Source organism: Ctenopharyngodon idella, chromosome 7 (assembly GCF_019924925.1).
Source record: "Ctenopharyngodon idella isolate HZGC_01 chromosome 7, HZGC01, whole genome shotgun sequence".
Classification (NCBI taxonomy): domain Eukaryota; kingdom Metazoa; phylum Chordata; class Actinopteri; order Cypriniformes; family Xenocyprididae; genus Ctenopharyngodon; species Ctenopharyngodon idella.
In genome coordinates, this window is record NC_067226.1 from 638,736 (window position 1) to 655,838 (window position 17,103).

General features: G+C 42.7%; 1 protein-coding gene across 1 annotated transcript in view; it reads left to right on the top strand.

The window, feature by feature from the left end:
* Positions 1-17,103, top strand: part of pygmb (phosphorylase, glycogen, muscle b) — a 61,317-nt gene that overhangs the window by 15,996 nt on the left and 28,218 nt on the right. The window contains exons 4-9 of the mRNA XM_051900702.1: positions 16-119; positions 213-344; positions 911-1,022; positions 8,395-8,477; positions 8,570-8,713; positions 8,916-9,008. Of these exons, the coding sequence (XP_051756662.1) occupies positions 16-119; positions 213-344; positions 911-1,022; positions 8,395-8,477; positions 8,570-8,713; positions 8,916-9,008 (668 nt within the window). The remainder of the gene's footprint in view (positions 1-15; positions 120-212; positions 345-910; positions 1,023-8,394; positions 8,478-8,569; positions 8,714-8,915; positions 9,009-17,103) is intronic.

Consider the following 17,103-nt stretch of genomic DNA (forward strand, 5'->3'; position numbering starts at 1 on the left):
TCTTTTCTTCTTCAGCTTGCTTCCTGGACTCCATGGCAACCTTGGGGCTGGCAGCGTATGGATATGGAATCCGTTATGAGTTTGGAATCTTTAATCAGAAAATCATAAAGGGCTGGCAGGTGAAAATAAACTTGCAACAATATCTCAGTGAATTGTATTTTACTTCCCTTGGTGCATTTGGTTCTTGGTAAATGATTGACGTAATTTGACAGGTGGAGGAGGCGGATGATTGGCTGCGCTATGGAAACCCTTGGGAAAAAGCCCGGCCTGAATACATGCGTCCTGTGCATTTCTATGGTCGGGTGGAGCACCACCCTGATGGAGTGAAATGGGTGGACACACAGGTGAGAGCATAGAAACCAAAACAAATGTAACCATCTACATTTAATTGGAATGGAAATGCCATTTTTCATATTGTAAAATACAAATTCATTTTTTTTCTTGTACATTATTATTCAAGTTTGGGGTCGATACAAAAATATTAAGCTGCACAACTGTTTTCAACATTAATAATAATAAGAAGAAATGTTTCTTGAGCACCAAATCAGCATATTAGAATGATTTCTGAAGGATCATGTGACACTGATGGCTGGAGTAATGATGCTGAAAATTCAGCTTTACATCACAGGAACAAATTATTTATTAAAATAAAAACAGTTATTTTAAACGGTAATAATAATATTTTTTTTGATCAAATAAATACAGCCTTGGCGAGCACAATATACTTCTTTCAAAAACATAAAAAATCGTACCAACCTCAAATGTTTGAAGAGAGTGTACATCAGAAAGTTCAAGTAGAATGACCAATATGCAAAGCAAGACTCAGATGCCACATGCAGTAGAACTGTGTAATTTTTTTTACAGATGTATCACTGTTTTCTTACTAAATCTGTTCTGTTTGGCTCACCAGGTGATCCTTGCCCTCCCCTATGACACACCTGTCCCAGGATATAGAAACAACATTGTTAACACAATGAGGCTCTGGTCTGCCAAAGCGCCATGTGAATTCCATCTCAAAGACTGTGAGTTCTCTTTAATCAACCAATGAATGATCATCAGACATTTTAAAGGGGTCATAAATTGAGAAATCAACTTTTCATTGAGCTTTTGATATATAAGAGGTCATCGTACTATAAGAATATCCTGTAAGTTTCAGAATTGAAAACTTCCTTGTTAGTCCAATAAAAGCTTTTATTGACACCAGGCCCAGTGAAAGACTCGTCACAGAATGTGCCTATCTATGTCATAGATAGGTGAAACGCTGCCCCCACAGAAGAAATCATCATTGCAATGTTAGCCCTGCCCACTGGCGTGTTAGTGAGATGACGAGGAGAGAAGAGCGATACAGGACTAAAATAACATTACCTTTCAAAGGATCCTAATGCTAGGAATGTGGTTATTTATTTTCAACAATGTGAATGTCTCAGTTGGGCATTATTTATTTTATTTATTCGGTACATTTCACTGTGGATTCTTTGGTAAATATATCGCATTTCGGTGCAGGCTTTGCAAGCAGACTTATATGATACAGACTTGACAGTAATACAACAACATGTAAGTAACTGTGTTCATTCTAATGCCTGTTCTGAGGATGTAATGATTCATGTACAGTCAGATGTTCTTTGTCTATGTTTCAGTAAATCAAACCAGTGACCAAAACGGTCAACTTCATGTTGTTTCTCTTAGCAGGATGAAAATCCTGTCACTGTTATTTAAACAGTGATTAAAGTGTGTGTGTGTGTATATATATATATATATATATATATATATATATAGAAAGCAATCAAAGAACGCTCCCTTTACAATTGCTGGAGCTGTCTATCAAACAGCATGCGCTGGAGCTGTCCAATCAAACAGCGCGAGTTTATCAGTGCCTGAGTTTTGGATTTGCGCCAAAACTCCCATTTTATTCAACGAATCTCTTAGTCACATCACATTTGCACTGTTAGTTATGATAAAAGCATTCGTTAGTGTGCAGAAATTGAGTTTCAATGACAAGATCACTGCTTTCATGCGCACAACAACATGTCTGTGATCGGCTACAATGTTCATCACTGCAACCTTTCATGCCACAATCTAAATATAATGCCATAGATCTAAATCTAATGCTATATTCAACACTTCACAATTAGTTAACCTTGAGAGCTGTAATAGTAAAACGTGTAAAAGTTTTTGAGAGAGCAATACTTCAAGTAATATTTCATCAAAGATGTTAGCTAATCACAGAAGTGGCCATTTACACTGAAGTCTCACAGCAGACAAGCCCCTTAAAACAGAGCGTTCAAATAAAAAGACTAAAATCAGGTTAGGAAAACATCTCAGGTTACGTATGTAACCATGGTTCCCTGAGAACAGGGAACGAGACACTGCGTTACCTGCCATGCATCGGGGCTGCCTGCTGAACAGTCCCTTCAGACGATAAGGTACTGATTGCTTCTCTAGGCGCTCCTTTTATACTTCCAGGTCGCGTCTTTAATGACGTCATAGGCTGTCGCCGGCCAGTAGGATTGGTGAGATTTGATAATTGCTTTCAGACACCAGTTCACGTGATGACGTTCCCCATATGCGTTTCAAACGCAGTGTCTCGTTCCCTGTTCTCAGGGAACCATGGTTACATACGTAACCTGAGATGTTTTCCTAACCTGATTTTAGTCTTTTTATTTGAACGCTCTGTTTTAACCTGAGACGTTCCCTTTCGAAAGGGAACTCTACACTGCGTTTGAAATGCATATGGGGAACGATATACCCACGCCGCCATGTTTGAGGGGAGTGCATGCCAAAGATGGCTAGACAAACGACAGAACTAGCAGCTTCAACCGAAATGTCAGAACCTCTCCCCCTACGGGTCATACATAGGCTGTCAGTGACAGCATTCCTTATGGCCAACAGTCCAAGCTATAAGCCTCAAAGAGGCCTTCCACAGAAGGCCTACCAAGGCCGCTCAAAGGCAGATATCCAGTAAGAGGGACTGCAAAGAGGCAGTAACCAACTCAGACCAGAGCGTAGAGACGGGCATCCTGGAGAGCAGGACTCAGCTTAGCGCTTTTAACCCTTACCAATGAGGGCCATAACACTCTGCTCAATCCTAGGATCTACTCACCGTCTGATTATTTGCACTGAGGAGGCTGTGCACTCTAAAGGAACCCAACACAGGGCCTGGGGCCTAGGGGCTGATCCTCAATAGGGAGGCCTCAGAGAGGCCTACAACCACTGACCAGCTTAGGGACCTAAGTACTATGCAGGACAACCCTCAAACGAGGGGAGTACAGGGCTCAACCTAACAGATAAACCGTACTGTAGGCACAAAATCATGGAGGCCCAAGAAGGGGCCTGCAACATGACAAAAATTCTACATCATGTAGAAATACATCACAGGAGCCTTGCGAAAGGCCAGACATGTGAAACTACATGCTCAATCTGCTAAAAGAACACCCAGATGTGGGGGGAAAAGCTTAAAGGGCGGCCTGTGAAGGCCACACACCTAGAACAGCTCGCTTGCTGATAAGCAAGATCCCACAAACATGGAACTCATTCAGAATGAAACCGAGTCAACTTAGCAGATAGGACTGTAGAGTGCCCACATAACAGTCTACCTTAACACAATCCGACAAGCAGTGTACTCAGTAAAAACACTTTTTACTCTTAAAGCAAGAGGAGTACAAACATATGCCATCACGCTCTGCAGGAGGCCCAAAAAAGGGGCCTACAACTTCCAGAAAGACACGTAGCGTCAGCTCGTGGCAGTGTTCTAAGCTCTAGGGAGCCAAGTATGATAACCAAACTCTCCAGTGAGGTTAACTAGTTTAACTCAACCTGAGCCACCATTCCACCAGCCAATGTACTCAGTAAAAACACCTTTTACTCTTTAAGCAAGAGGAGTACAAACCTACGCCATCATGGGCCTGCGACCCAGAAAGACATGTGGCGTCAGCTAGTGGCAGTTCTAAGCTCTAAGGGAGCCATATATTAGAACCAAACTATCCAGTGAGGTTAACTATTTAGCTCAACCTGAGCTTGACTCTATTCAACACATTCCAACAGGCAATGTACTCAGTAAAACACTCTAAACTCTTCAAACAAGAGGAGTACAAACTACGCCAACATGCTCCGAACGAGGCCCAAACAGGGCCTACTACTCCAGAAAGACACGGGCGTCAGCCAGTGACAGTGTAAAATTAGAATACATACCACCATGCAATGTACTCAGCAAAAACACTTTTTACTCTTAAAGCAAGAGGAGTACACACTTGTGCCATCATGTTCCTGAAGGAAGCCCAAACGGGGCCTGCGACCCCAGAAAGACACGTGGCGTCAGCTAGTGGCAGTATCTAAGCTCTAAGGGAGCCTAATCTGAGAACCAAACTATCAAGTGAGGTTACCTAGCTTAACTCAACCTGAGCTTAAAATCTACACATTCCAACAGGCAATGTACTCAGTAAAAACACTATTAACCCTTACAGTAAGGGGAGCACAAAGAATATATGCTGCCATGCTCTGAAGGAGGCCCGAACCGGCCCACTACTTTAAATTAACACAGGCATAAATCTGTGGCAGTGCTAGTTCTAAGTGAGCAAACCTCTAACCAAACATCTACCAACAAACTTATGATACAACAAGCTATTGTGCTCAGAAGGAGGCCCAAACAAAGCCTTCTACTTAGACAACACAATCAACATCTTGTGGCAGTGTTCAAACTCTAAAGGGAGCTATATAAGAACCAAACTGAATAGTGAGGTTCAGAAAGCAAACTCAACCTGAGCTATGCATTCCAACAGGCCAAATACTCAGTAAAAAACACTTTTTACCCTTAAAGCAAGGGGAGTACAAACTTAGTCACCATGCTCTGAAGGAGGCCAGAAAAAAAGCCTACTACTACAGAAACAGGTGCTAACCTGTGGCAGCAATAGAGTTACAGCTCACATTGTGTAGGACAAAAACTAGAACTTAAAGCATAAACACATGCTTTACTTTCCATTCATACCATCCTGAAACTCAAGGAGGACGCTTTTCACCAACACAGAAGTTCCTACATCTGTACTGAACCCTAGGGAACAGGAGCTTAATAAATGCTAACACTGTTTTATTTAAACTTGAATGTTAATTCAAGGGGTTCAGGGGAAAAGACTAAACAAAGTATGAATGAAAATTCTAGAAAAAAGTGGGGCCTAAGCAATACTAGCATTCACTTATCCACATAATGATAAGGGGCCTACCACCTGAGACAATGGCACCAGGGAGACTAGCCATAGCCTGCTACCTTAGCTGCTATCTATCTTGCACCTACACCAACGGGGTAATGGGCCTTGGCCTGACAACTCTGATAAGATGAGGCCAGAGGGAAGAAGTAAAAAGGTGAAATGCTTTCAGTATATCACCTTAACCCTAGCTCTAGCCTAGGCCAGCTATAGCTGTGGGCCTATAGGGCCACACATAAGCATAGATCTGCCTGGGGCTTAAACTCAGCCTCTAAAAACTCTCTATAGAGAGGAGGCAACTCTGAAAACCTCTAAAAACAAGAGCTCAGAGGAGCAAAGCTCAACCCAAGCCAAACAATGTCAGGCAGCCCCTGAGGCCGACACTAAACCTAGATCTGTCTGAAGTAAAGAGTGCTAATCTCGAATACAAACTCTAGCTATGACCAGAGGAGAAGCTACTCTACCATATGGTGGATGTAAAAGCGGCCATTTTGTTTGCCAACACAGAAATAAATCGTTCTAGCCAACCTAATGGAACTTCAGAGCCCTAAATTCCCCTTCTCTTTTCCTTACATGCCCAGGAAAAACTATACAGGAAACTTATGGTCAATATATTTGTAACATAAATATAGACCAAGCTCACCTTCCTGCGGCTCGAAGACTGGAGACTCCTCATCATGGAAGGGATGGAATCTATGGTTCTTTTAAGCCTAAAAGAGCCTCTTCACTATCAAGCCAGAAGGCAAGCCATCAGAGAAATACTCATCATGGGCCCAGCCCTCACCCTGACTGTAAGAAGCGCCTGAACATGTTAAAAAAATTTCCACTATTCAGGAGGTGAAAGAAGAGAGGAGAGGGTAGACGTAACTACCTTCACGGAGAGGAAATCAATCACTGACGCTGCTGGCGCCTGTGATTGATTACCTCCCTCAAATCCTGCTTTTCTTCCTGGAATCCCGCCTTCTCTGGGACCTGCTCCGAGGAGGAGGAGGTGCCCGAGAGGCCACACTGGACCTCTGGCCCTGTCTCCGATCCTCGAATCGGGATGGGCCAGGACCTCCTGTCTGTCTGGGCCCAGGATCAGATCTGAGTGGCATGCAGGTTTTAAACGCTGCCAAGCACGCCTTCGCCTCTCTGAACTTTCCCACCACCGCCTCGACAGAGGTACCAAAAAGTTCAGAGGGCAAAACCGGCGCATCGAGAAGAAAGCCCTTTTCTTTCTCCCCGATGTCAGCCAAGTTCACCCACAGGTGTCTCTCTCCGTGGCCACCATTGCTGCTATTGATCTACCAGCCGAGCCAGCAGTTTTGTTTAGTGGCCCGAAGTGCCAGATCCGTGGTGCGGTGCAGCTCTTCTACCGCCTCAGGGGACAGACCCTGCCCCTGATCCAGATCCTTCAGCAAATCAGCCTGGTAGGCCTGTAACACCGCCATGGTGTTACAGGCCAAGCGAGAAGTCATTTTAAGGGGCTTGGAAGGCAGGACCGGAGCTTTCAGTGTCGCCCTGTGACGAGATAGTTCGCAAATGTCTCGTCAATAGGGGGCATCGACGCATACCCATGCTGGCTCAATCCCTCAACATCAGCGAAATTAGCCCGCTGATGCCGGTGAATACAAGCCGAGTATGGGTTCTTCCATGCCTTCTCGATCTCAACATGAAGATCAGGAAGGAATGGAAGGCTTACGGGGGCTGTTGTGTTATGGCCAGAAAGGAACCGCTCGTCAAGCCGTCCGTGTGCGGCCCCTTTGTTAACACGCTCCCAAGGCAGCTGCAGCCTGCCAGAAGCGCGCTCCATAACCTCAAGCAGCTCCGCATATGCAGGGCAGGGAGGCTTTGAAGTCTCAGCAGGCTCACCTGCTTCCTCCTCAATAACCATCTCCTGCTCTCTTGGGCTTGACGCCAGAAGAGCACTCGCTGCTGGATCTGATGATGTCAACGAGAGAACATCATCATCATCATCCAGCAGCTCACCCTCGTCAGCCACTGAGGGTTGAGAGAGATTTACACCTCTCTCAAACTCCTCAGCGAGCTCCACCTGAGAGCCCCATGATTTCAACCGCTGCTCTGCCTCAGCACGGGCGGGACCAGAACCACCAGGCACAGATGTCGGCCCTTCTTCCCTCGAGAAGAGGGCCAGACGAGAGCGGAGCGTCCTAATAGGCGGACGCTCACAATTCACACAGACAGCACCCTCAAGCACTGTCCGTGTGTGCTCCTCCCCCATACAGAAAACGCACAGATTGTATGTGTCACCGGGTATCAGAAACCTGGGACATGGATGCACACACTTCCTGAAACGTTTGTCAGACATAGTAATTCTTACCAGATTCGAAGTAATCGCAATCAGACAAAAACAGTCCCTGAAGACGATGAGATAATGACTGCTTCTCTAGGCGCTCCTTTTATACTTCCGGGTCACGTCTTTAATGACGTCATAGGCTGTTGCCGGCCAATAGGATTGGTGAGATTTGATAATTGCTTTCAGACACCGGTTCACGTGATGACGTTCCCCATATGTGTTTCAAACGCAGTGTAGAGTTACCTTTCGAAAGGGAAATGCCTTTTATTTCTATATTATGAGCGTTTTTGATGTAAAAAGCATACTAACATTATAAGTTAACCCCAGGAAACATCATAAAACAATAAAACAATGCAGGTCATGACCCCTATTAACAACAATATGCCTTATCATTAATTTATTATTATGCAAATATCTTGTAATATTATTTATAAAATCAACTTTTATCTATTCCATTTGTGTCCATATACACAACTGTTCAAAGGTTTGTGGTCAGTAAGATTTTTTTCATGTCTCTTTTGCCTCACCAAGGCTGCATTTATTTAATCAAAAATACAATAAAAACAGTAATATTGTGAAATAGTATTACAAATTAAAATAACCATTTCTATTTTAATATACAGACAGTTATGTTGATTAATATTTTGCTTAATATTTTTATGGAAAGTGTGGTACATTTTTTCAGGATTCTTTGATATAGAAAGTCTAAAAACACAGCATTTATTTTAAATTAATTTTTTTGTGTCATTATAAATGTCTTTACTTTCACTTTTGATCAATTTAATTTAATTCTGAATGAAAGTATACCTTTATTTCAGCAAAATTTGACTGACCCCAAACTATTGAATGAGTATCCTTGAGCCTTAGATCTTATGACAGATTTTATATCTTCCTAAACAGTTAATGTTGGTGGTTACATCCAGGCCGTTCTGGATAAGAATCTAGCTGAAAACATCTCCCGTGTGCTTTACCCTAATGACAATGTGAGTGCAACTCTAATGATTCATATTAAGAAACAAATCTCATGACTCCTGGAGCCTAAATGTAAACAAATCCTCCTGTTTGTGTATGTCAGTTCTTTGAGGGGAAAGAGTTGCGTCTGAAGCAGGAGTATTTTGTAGTGGCTGCGACTCTCCAGGACATCATCCGCAGGTTCAAAGCTTCCAAGTTTGGCTCAACTGAGGTAGTGCGCATGGATCTGACCACACTGCCAGATAAGGTAGGACAGCCCTGGAACACTTTGTTTTATGTTAAGATGCTGGGCTTTAGAGAATATTCAACACAGTTCACACAGTTCATCTGGTGTCATTTATTCATATTAATGATACTGAACAATAAAACTTAATGCATTGGGCTAAACAAAATTGGTTTCACATTTAAAAACTACTACAGAGGTTCTCTGCTTTGTCTGTGTTGTTCAGGTTGCTATACAGCTGAATGACACTCATCCTGCAATGGCCATCCCTGAACTAATGAGAATACTGATGGATGATGAGAAACTGACGTGGGACACGGTGAGCTTGTCATTTAAGACTGCAGTCAAACTGGAGGACTATTCAGTTGATTAATATAAGTGTAATACAAGGACATAAAGTAACACTTTACAATAAGTTTTTTTTTTCTTTTTCTTTTTTTGTTAACAAGAATTAGTAAATGCATTAGCTATCATGAATGAATACACCCCTAAGTGAAAATGTCCAAATTGGGCCCAATTAGCCATTTTCTCTCCCTGGTGTCATGTGACTCGTTAGTGTTACAAGGTCTCAGGTGTAAATAGGGAGCAGGTGTGTTAAATTTGGTGTTATCGCTCTCACTCTCTCATACTGGTCACTGGAAGTTCAACATGGCACCTCATAGCAAAGAACTCTCTGAGGATCTGAAAAAAAGAATTGTTGCTTTACATAAAGATGGTGTAGGCTATAAGAAGATTGCTAAGACCCTGAAACTGAGCTGCAGCATGGTGGCCAAGACCATACAGTGGTTTAACAGGACAGGTTCCACTCAGAACAGGCACAGTTGAGTGCACGTGCTCAGCATCATATCCAGAGGTTGTGTTTGGGAAATAGACATATGAGTGCTGCCAGCATTGCTGCAGAGTTTGAAGGGGTGGGGGGTCAGCCTGTCAGTTCTCAGACCATACGCCGCACACTGCATCAAATTGGTCTGCATGCCTGTCGTCCCAGAAGGAAGCCTCTTCTAAAGATGATGCATAAGAAAGCCCGCAAACAGTTTGCCGAAGACAAGCAGACTAAGGAACTATGTCCTGTGGTCTGATGAGACCAAGATAAACGTATTTGGTTCAGATGGTGTCAAGCGTGTGTGGCGGCAACCAGGTGAGGAGTACAAAGACAAGTGTGTCTTGCCTACAGTCAAGTATGGTGGTGGGAGTGTCATGGTCTGGGGCTGCATGAGTGCTGCCGGCACTGGGGAACTACAGTTCATTGAGGGAACCATGAATGCCAACAGAGCATGATGTCCTCCCTTCGGAGACTGGGCCGCAGGGCAGTATTCCAACATAATGACCCCAAACACACCTCTAAGACGTCCACTGCCTTGCTAAAGAAGCTGAGGGTAATGGTGATAGACTAGCCAAGAATGTCTCCAGACCTAAACCCTGTTGAGCATCTGTGGGGCATCCTCAAACAGAAGGTGGAGGAGCGCAAGGTCTCTAACATCCACCAGCTCCGTGATATATATATATAGGGTTTTTCCTGGCTCAAAATGAGGCAGAGGTGGTAAAATCCTGATCACGGCAGAAAAAAACACTTTTTACAAGCACGTATTTTGGGTATTGTAATATTAAGAGAATAAGATTTGTATTTTGAGAGCACTATCATATACACAGTGTTTCCCACAAAGTTGTGAGTTTTCTGTGGTGGTGTACCTCTGTCCCTATAGGGGAGACCAGGGGCATGCTCCCCTGGAAGAAAATTTTGTACATTTTAAAGATAAATTCATTAATCTGGTGCACTTTGAGAGTTCAAAATTAAGAGCTCCAATCCATGTTCAGTGTGCAAACTGAACATAAAAAAGTCTTGTACCTGAACTTTAAAGGAGACTCTATAGGGCTTGTGCACTAGAGATGTGCGGATCAGCTCTTACATCATCCAAATCCACTGTTAAAAATAAATCATCCACCCGCCAACTTCCCAAACCTACGATATTCTCTGATTTAGATAACTGCGCCTGATCATCTCAAAATAATTTTTCAAATTCTCAGTGTTAAGCATGATGATATAATAACATATGACACTGCTTATGACATATGACACTGTAGGCTGCTTTTAAATAAATATTTAAAATATTTTAAAAAAGTTCTTTTTTGGAAAAATTACATTAGTAGCCTGTAAACACAGGTTTTACTCCCTTCAAACTAAAATTGTCACTGCTTCATTACATCAACACTCTTATGAGAATAATTTATGTTAAGTTTGTGTATATTTTTAGTTAAAGCTGTTAAATTTTTAAGCAATATCTCGTGGGGTTTTTCCTTTGTGTTTTATATAATTACCACTAGGAGGTGCTCTAGGCATATGCTTTCCTTGATTGGTTTTCCCTTAATAGAAATATGTTGTCGTTGAAAACGAAAGTAAAAGAGTGACGCACATTCCTTGCGTTTTACCAAATGAGAGTTCCGTGTCTTTATTAAAATCAACACATTAAAGATTTATCTCTCATCCACCCGCAATCACTTGGAATGTTATTTTGTATTTCTTGGCCGGCCCAACCTGGCGGATTATCTGATACGGATATAATCGCGATCCGCGCATCACTTTCGTGTGCTCGCGCAGAATGTCCTGAGCGGCTCCGTTGGAGGCCAGCAAGTTGTAGGGCCGGAGTGAAAGCGATCTTTTTGGCACAGAACCCCATTTTCTGCAGTGGGGATGGACGGAACGGTTTGAGAATAGACACGGGCCAGGAAGCCGCAACGGAACCGTGGTTAAGGGTGTAACAATATGATTGTTATTTGACTCGTGTTGAAGCACGGACCCTTTTGTATGTTGCACTTAAGATGTGAATTCAGTTCAGTAAACACAGAGTCACGGATGTATAGCAGTGGTCTGAGTTATTTATTCACTTTAGCGAAAGAATAAAAGTGAAACATGGTGGCAGCGGTTTTGTTTTTGTTTTTGTTTTTGCTGCCGGCGAACGAGTTTTGTTTTAGCGCTTAACCGCGCAGTGTGAAGTTCGCTGTGGGAAGATAACGTGCTAGCGAAGAAGCCCTGTTGCACCGACACGAGCTTCGTCGGATAAGATGGACGGCGCACTCGGATTAAAACCATTGCCGACATTGATGCTGGACTCGAGCAATCTGGCAAAGACATGGAAGGCGTGGAAAGAAGAATTTCAGCTGTATCTTGATCTGACTTTGACAGATGCGTCGGAAGGCATGAAGGTGAAACTTTTCTACTATCTGGTAAGAGAAACAGGTAGAGAGTTATGTGAAACTTTAGTGGGCTCATCAACGGAGGACAGAACTGTAAACTATGGGGCAACGTGTACATTATCCCCATAAACTTTGTGAATCCAGATGTTCAAATAGAGAAAACGGACCAGGTACTTGTTATGTACAACAAAAGTACACTGAAACCAGTAGGCAAATGCCATCTGAAACTGAGAAATCCACGTAACAAAAAACTGTACAGACTGGAGTTTATGGTCGTTGATGCACACTCTGCAGTACCATTACTAGGAAGCAAAGCAGTCCAGGCGATGAAACTGGTTGAAGTACAATCTGAGAATATCCTGTTGGTGGATAATGTTGTGACAAAGACAAACAGAGACAACACAAGCGAACAGTGGACAATGGAAGAAATAACAAGTGAGTTCTCAGATGTTTTCACAGGTGATGGTTGTCTGCCAGGTCGCTACAAGATAGAGATTGAGTCTGGGGTGCAGCCAGTGAAACTGCCTAAGCGGAGAGTGCCAGTCGCGATGATGGGACCACTGAAGGAGGAGCTAAACAATCTCCAAGAATGAGGTATAATCACATCCGTAGAACAAAGCACTGACTGAATAAGCAGTCTGGTTGTCATAAAGAAACCCACTGGCAAGTTGAGAATTTGCATAGACCCCAGACCATTGAACAAAGCCTTAAAGAGAAGTCACTTCCCTCTGTCTACAATCGAGGACATTTTGCCCGAGTTGTCAAAAGCAAGAGTATTCACGGTCTGTGATGTAAAAAAATGGCTTCTGGCATGTCCAATTGGATGACCCATCAAGTTATCTCACCACGTTTGCAACACCTTACAGGAGATACAGGTGGTTGAGAATGCCTATGGGAATAAGCCCGGCGCCTGAGGTTTTCCAGAGAATGCTGAACCAGGCATTAGAAGGACTTCAAGGCGTACACATAATCGCAGATGACGTGCTAATAACAGGGGAAGGTGAACACTGGAAATGGCGAGTAAGGACCATGATCGAAAACTGAGATTGTTTCTAGACAGATGCAGAGACAGAAATATCAAGCTGAACGCAGACAAATTCAGACTCAGACAAAGTAAAGTGCCATATATTGGACATCTGCTCACATCTGAAGGCTTAAAAGTAGATCCAGAGAAAGTACGGGCCATAAATGAGATGCCAAGACCGACTGACGTGAAAGGGGTACAGAGAATTCTAGACATGGTGAATTATCTGTCAAGATTTTGCAGACATCTTTCAGATCACTGTGAAATGCTCAGACAGCTGACACACAAGGATAGTGTGTGGGACTGGTCTGAGGTGCACAAACAAGCCTTTCAGAGTATAAAAGATCTCATAACCAGGGCACCTGTACTGCTTTACTACATCCTCAAAGAACAGTTAGTTCTACAGTGTGATGCATCGGACACAGGCCTTGGTGCAGCATTGTTGCAGAGTGGAGAACCTGTTGCTTTTGGTAGCCATGCGTTATCACTAACTGAGCGGGGTTATGCCCAAATAGAAAAAGAGTGCCTAGCCATAGTGTACGGCATGGAGAAATTCCATCAATACACATACGGACGGAAAGTGATCGTACAATCGGACCACAAGCCTCTTGAGAGTATTGTTAAAAAGCCATTGCTGCATGCACCCAAGAGACTTCAAAGGATGTTAATGAGACTCCAGAAATATGATTTCATCATTAACTATGTTCTAGGAAAAGAGATGCTGTTGGCAGATGCGCTGAGTCGGGCATACCTGGAGGACACTGCACAGGAAGGATCTGTGGAGAAAAAGATAGAAAGTGTGAACATGATTCAGTATCTCCCAATATCTGAAGAGAGACTCAAAGTAATCAGAGGTGAGACAGCAAAAGATGACACACTCCAGACACTGATAAAGACGATAAAAGAAGGTTGGCCCACTACTACTCAATCCAGGATGAGCTAACAGTGCAGGATGGTATTGTGTTCAAAGGTGAAAGAGCTGTGATACCAGATGTACTCAGAAGCGACATGATACACTGAGTTCACTCTGCACACCTTGGTATTGAAGGATGCTTGAGGAGAGCAAGGGAATGCCTCTATTGGCCTGGAATGAATGCACAGATAAAGAGATACATTGAGAAGTGTGATATGTGTAGATCACTGGAAACAAAACAACAGAAAGAGTCACTTTGCCCACACGAACTGCCTGAAAGACCATGGTCCAAGGTGGGCACAGATCTGTTTGTGTTCAACAATCGGGACTATCTCATCACTGTGGATTATTTTTCAAATTTCTGGGAGGTGGATTACTTGCCAGACACAAAGTCTTCCACAGTGATTAAGAAGCTGAAAGCCCATTTTGCCAGGCAAGGCATACCTGACGTTGTGTTCTCAGATAATGGGCCACAATACATGTCAACCGAATTCCAGCAGTTCAGTAGACGCTGGGAGTTTCAGCATAAAACATCATCACCCACTCACCCGCAAAGTAATGGGAAGGCGGAGTCTGCTGTCAAGACAGCAAAACGTCTGATGCAGAGAGCCAAAATGACAGGACAAGATCCATACCTGGCGATATTAGATCACAGAAACACTCCCTCACAGGGTCTGAATGCAAGCTCTGCTCAGAGACTGTTAAGCAGGAGGACACGCACGCTCCTCCCAACACACAGCAATCTGTTGAAGCCAAAAGTAGTAGACACCACACAAGGACTGAGACTAAATCAAAGACGACAGGAAATGTACTACAACAGACACACAAAAGACATTAACATTCTGAAACCAGGTGACCAAGTGAGAGTACAACCAACACAGGCACAAAAGGTTTGGCAGAAAGCAACAGTTCTGGAACCGGTTAACAAACGATCATACAGGGTTGAACTGGACAGTGGTGGTGGTCTGAGGAGGAATAGAAGGTATCTCAGACACACTGGCCATCAGGGTCAGGTCACGAAACAAGAACAGTTTGCGGAGAACAGGCAAAAGGAGCATTGTGTTCTGCCAAATAGTGACACCAAACCTACTGTCACAACCAGAGCAGATCGGATTAGTGTCAAACCACAGTATTTAAAGGACTATGTTACTTAGTTAAACATGGACTGATTCTTACAGCCTCTCTTTTTAATATAAGAACTGACGTGTTTTGCAGGCTGAGAAAAGACTGTATTTAAATCTAAAGCCTAAATTAGAAGGAAAAAAAAAGAGGGGAGGGGGAGACCGGAAATTGTTTTGAAATGTTTAGACAGTTACTGTGTTCAAATATAGAGATAAATATGCGTTGTTGCACTTGAGAAAGAAAAAAAAAAAAGAAAAAAAAAAAAAGGGAAGGATGTAACAGTGTGATTGTTATTTGACTCGTGTTGAAGCACGGACCCTTTTGTATGTTGCACTTAAGATGTGAATTCAGTTCAGTAAACACAGAGTCACGGACGTATAGCAGTGGTCTGAGTTATTTATTCACTTTAGCGAAAGAATAAAAGTGAAACAAAGGGGTATCTGAGCATGTGATTGCCTGTCTGAGTTTTGTCAACACTCGACAGCCGGAGGCGGCACGAAATTTGACGGCCGCCTCATAATTGTCTATGCAGGAAAAACCCTGATATATTAGTGCTGTCAACGTTAACACGTTAACATATGCGATTGTTTTCAGTTTATCGCGTTAAAAATATTTAATGCAATTAACCCACTATCCATTTTTTCTGTCATCCTTTGGTTAGCGTTACATTTATATGATCACGCTCTTCTTCATGCAAACGCTTTTAAACCATTCAAGCGCATCAAGACAAAAGAGAACGCGCTGTCTGTGAATGTTCTGACAGACACATGACGCACAGAAAGACACACGCCAGTATCGTGCGCACAGGTGTTTAAAATACAACCCGAATTCCGGAAAAGTTGGGACGTTTTTTAAATTTGAATAAAATGAAAACTAAAAGACTTTCAAATCACATGAGCCAATATTTTATTCACAATAGAACATAGATAACATAAGAAATGTTTAAATGGAGAAATTTTACACTTTTATCCACTACATGAGCTCATTTCAAATTTGATGCCTGCTACAGGTCTCAGAAAAGATGGCACGGGGGCAACAAATGGCTGAAAAAGCAAGAAATTTTGAAAAGATTCAGCTGGGAGAACATCTAGCAACTAATTAAGTTAATTCATTTCAGGTCTGTAACATGATTAGCTATAAAAGGGATGTCTTAGAGAGGCAGAGTCTCTCAGAAGTAAAGATGGGCAGAGGCTCTCCAATCTGTGAAAGAGTGCGTAAAAAGATTGTGGAAAACAATGTTCCTCAACGTCAAATTGCAAAGGTTTTGCAAATCTCACCATCTGCAGTGCATAACATCATCGAAAGATTCAGAGAAACTGGAGAAATCTCTGTGCATAAGGGACAAGGCCGAAGACCTTTATTGGATGCCCGTGGTCTTCAGGCCCTCAGACGACACTGCATCACTCATCGGCATGATTGTGTAAATGACATTACTAAATGGGCCCAGGAATACTTCCAAATGTGACATTCTTGTGTCGTGTCCTCAGGGCTAAAGGAGGAGGGAGACCTTCCAGCGGGTTATCAGTGTTCAGTTCAAAAGCCAGCATCTCTGATGGTATGGGGGTACATAAGTGCATATGGTATGGGCAGCTTGCATGTTTTGGAAGGCACTATGAAAGCTGAAAGGTATATAAAGGTTTTAGAGCAACATATGCTCCCCTCCAGATGATGTCTATTTCAGGGAAGGCCTTGTGTATTTCAGCAGGACAATGCAAAACCACATACTGCAGCTATTACAACAGCATTGCTTCATTGTAGAAGAGTCCGGGTGCTGAATTCTTTCACCTATAAAGAAAAATACGTCAAAGATGACCACAAACTCTTCAGCAGCTGGAAACATATATCAGGCAAGAATTCCAACACCAAAACTCCAGAAACTCATAACCTCGATGCCCAGACGTCTTCAGCTGTTTTGAAAAAAAGAGGAGATGCTACACCATGGTAAACATGCCCCCATCCCAACTATTTTGAGACCTGTAGCAGGCATCAAATTTGAAATGAGCTCATTTTGTGCATAAAATTTTAAAATTTCTCAGTTTAACCATTTGTTATATTATCTATGTTCTATTGTGAATAAAATTGGCTCATGTGATTTGAAAGTCTTTTAGTTTTCATTTTATTCAAATTTAAAAAAACGTCCCAACTTTTCTGGAATTCGGGTTG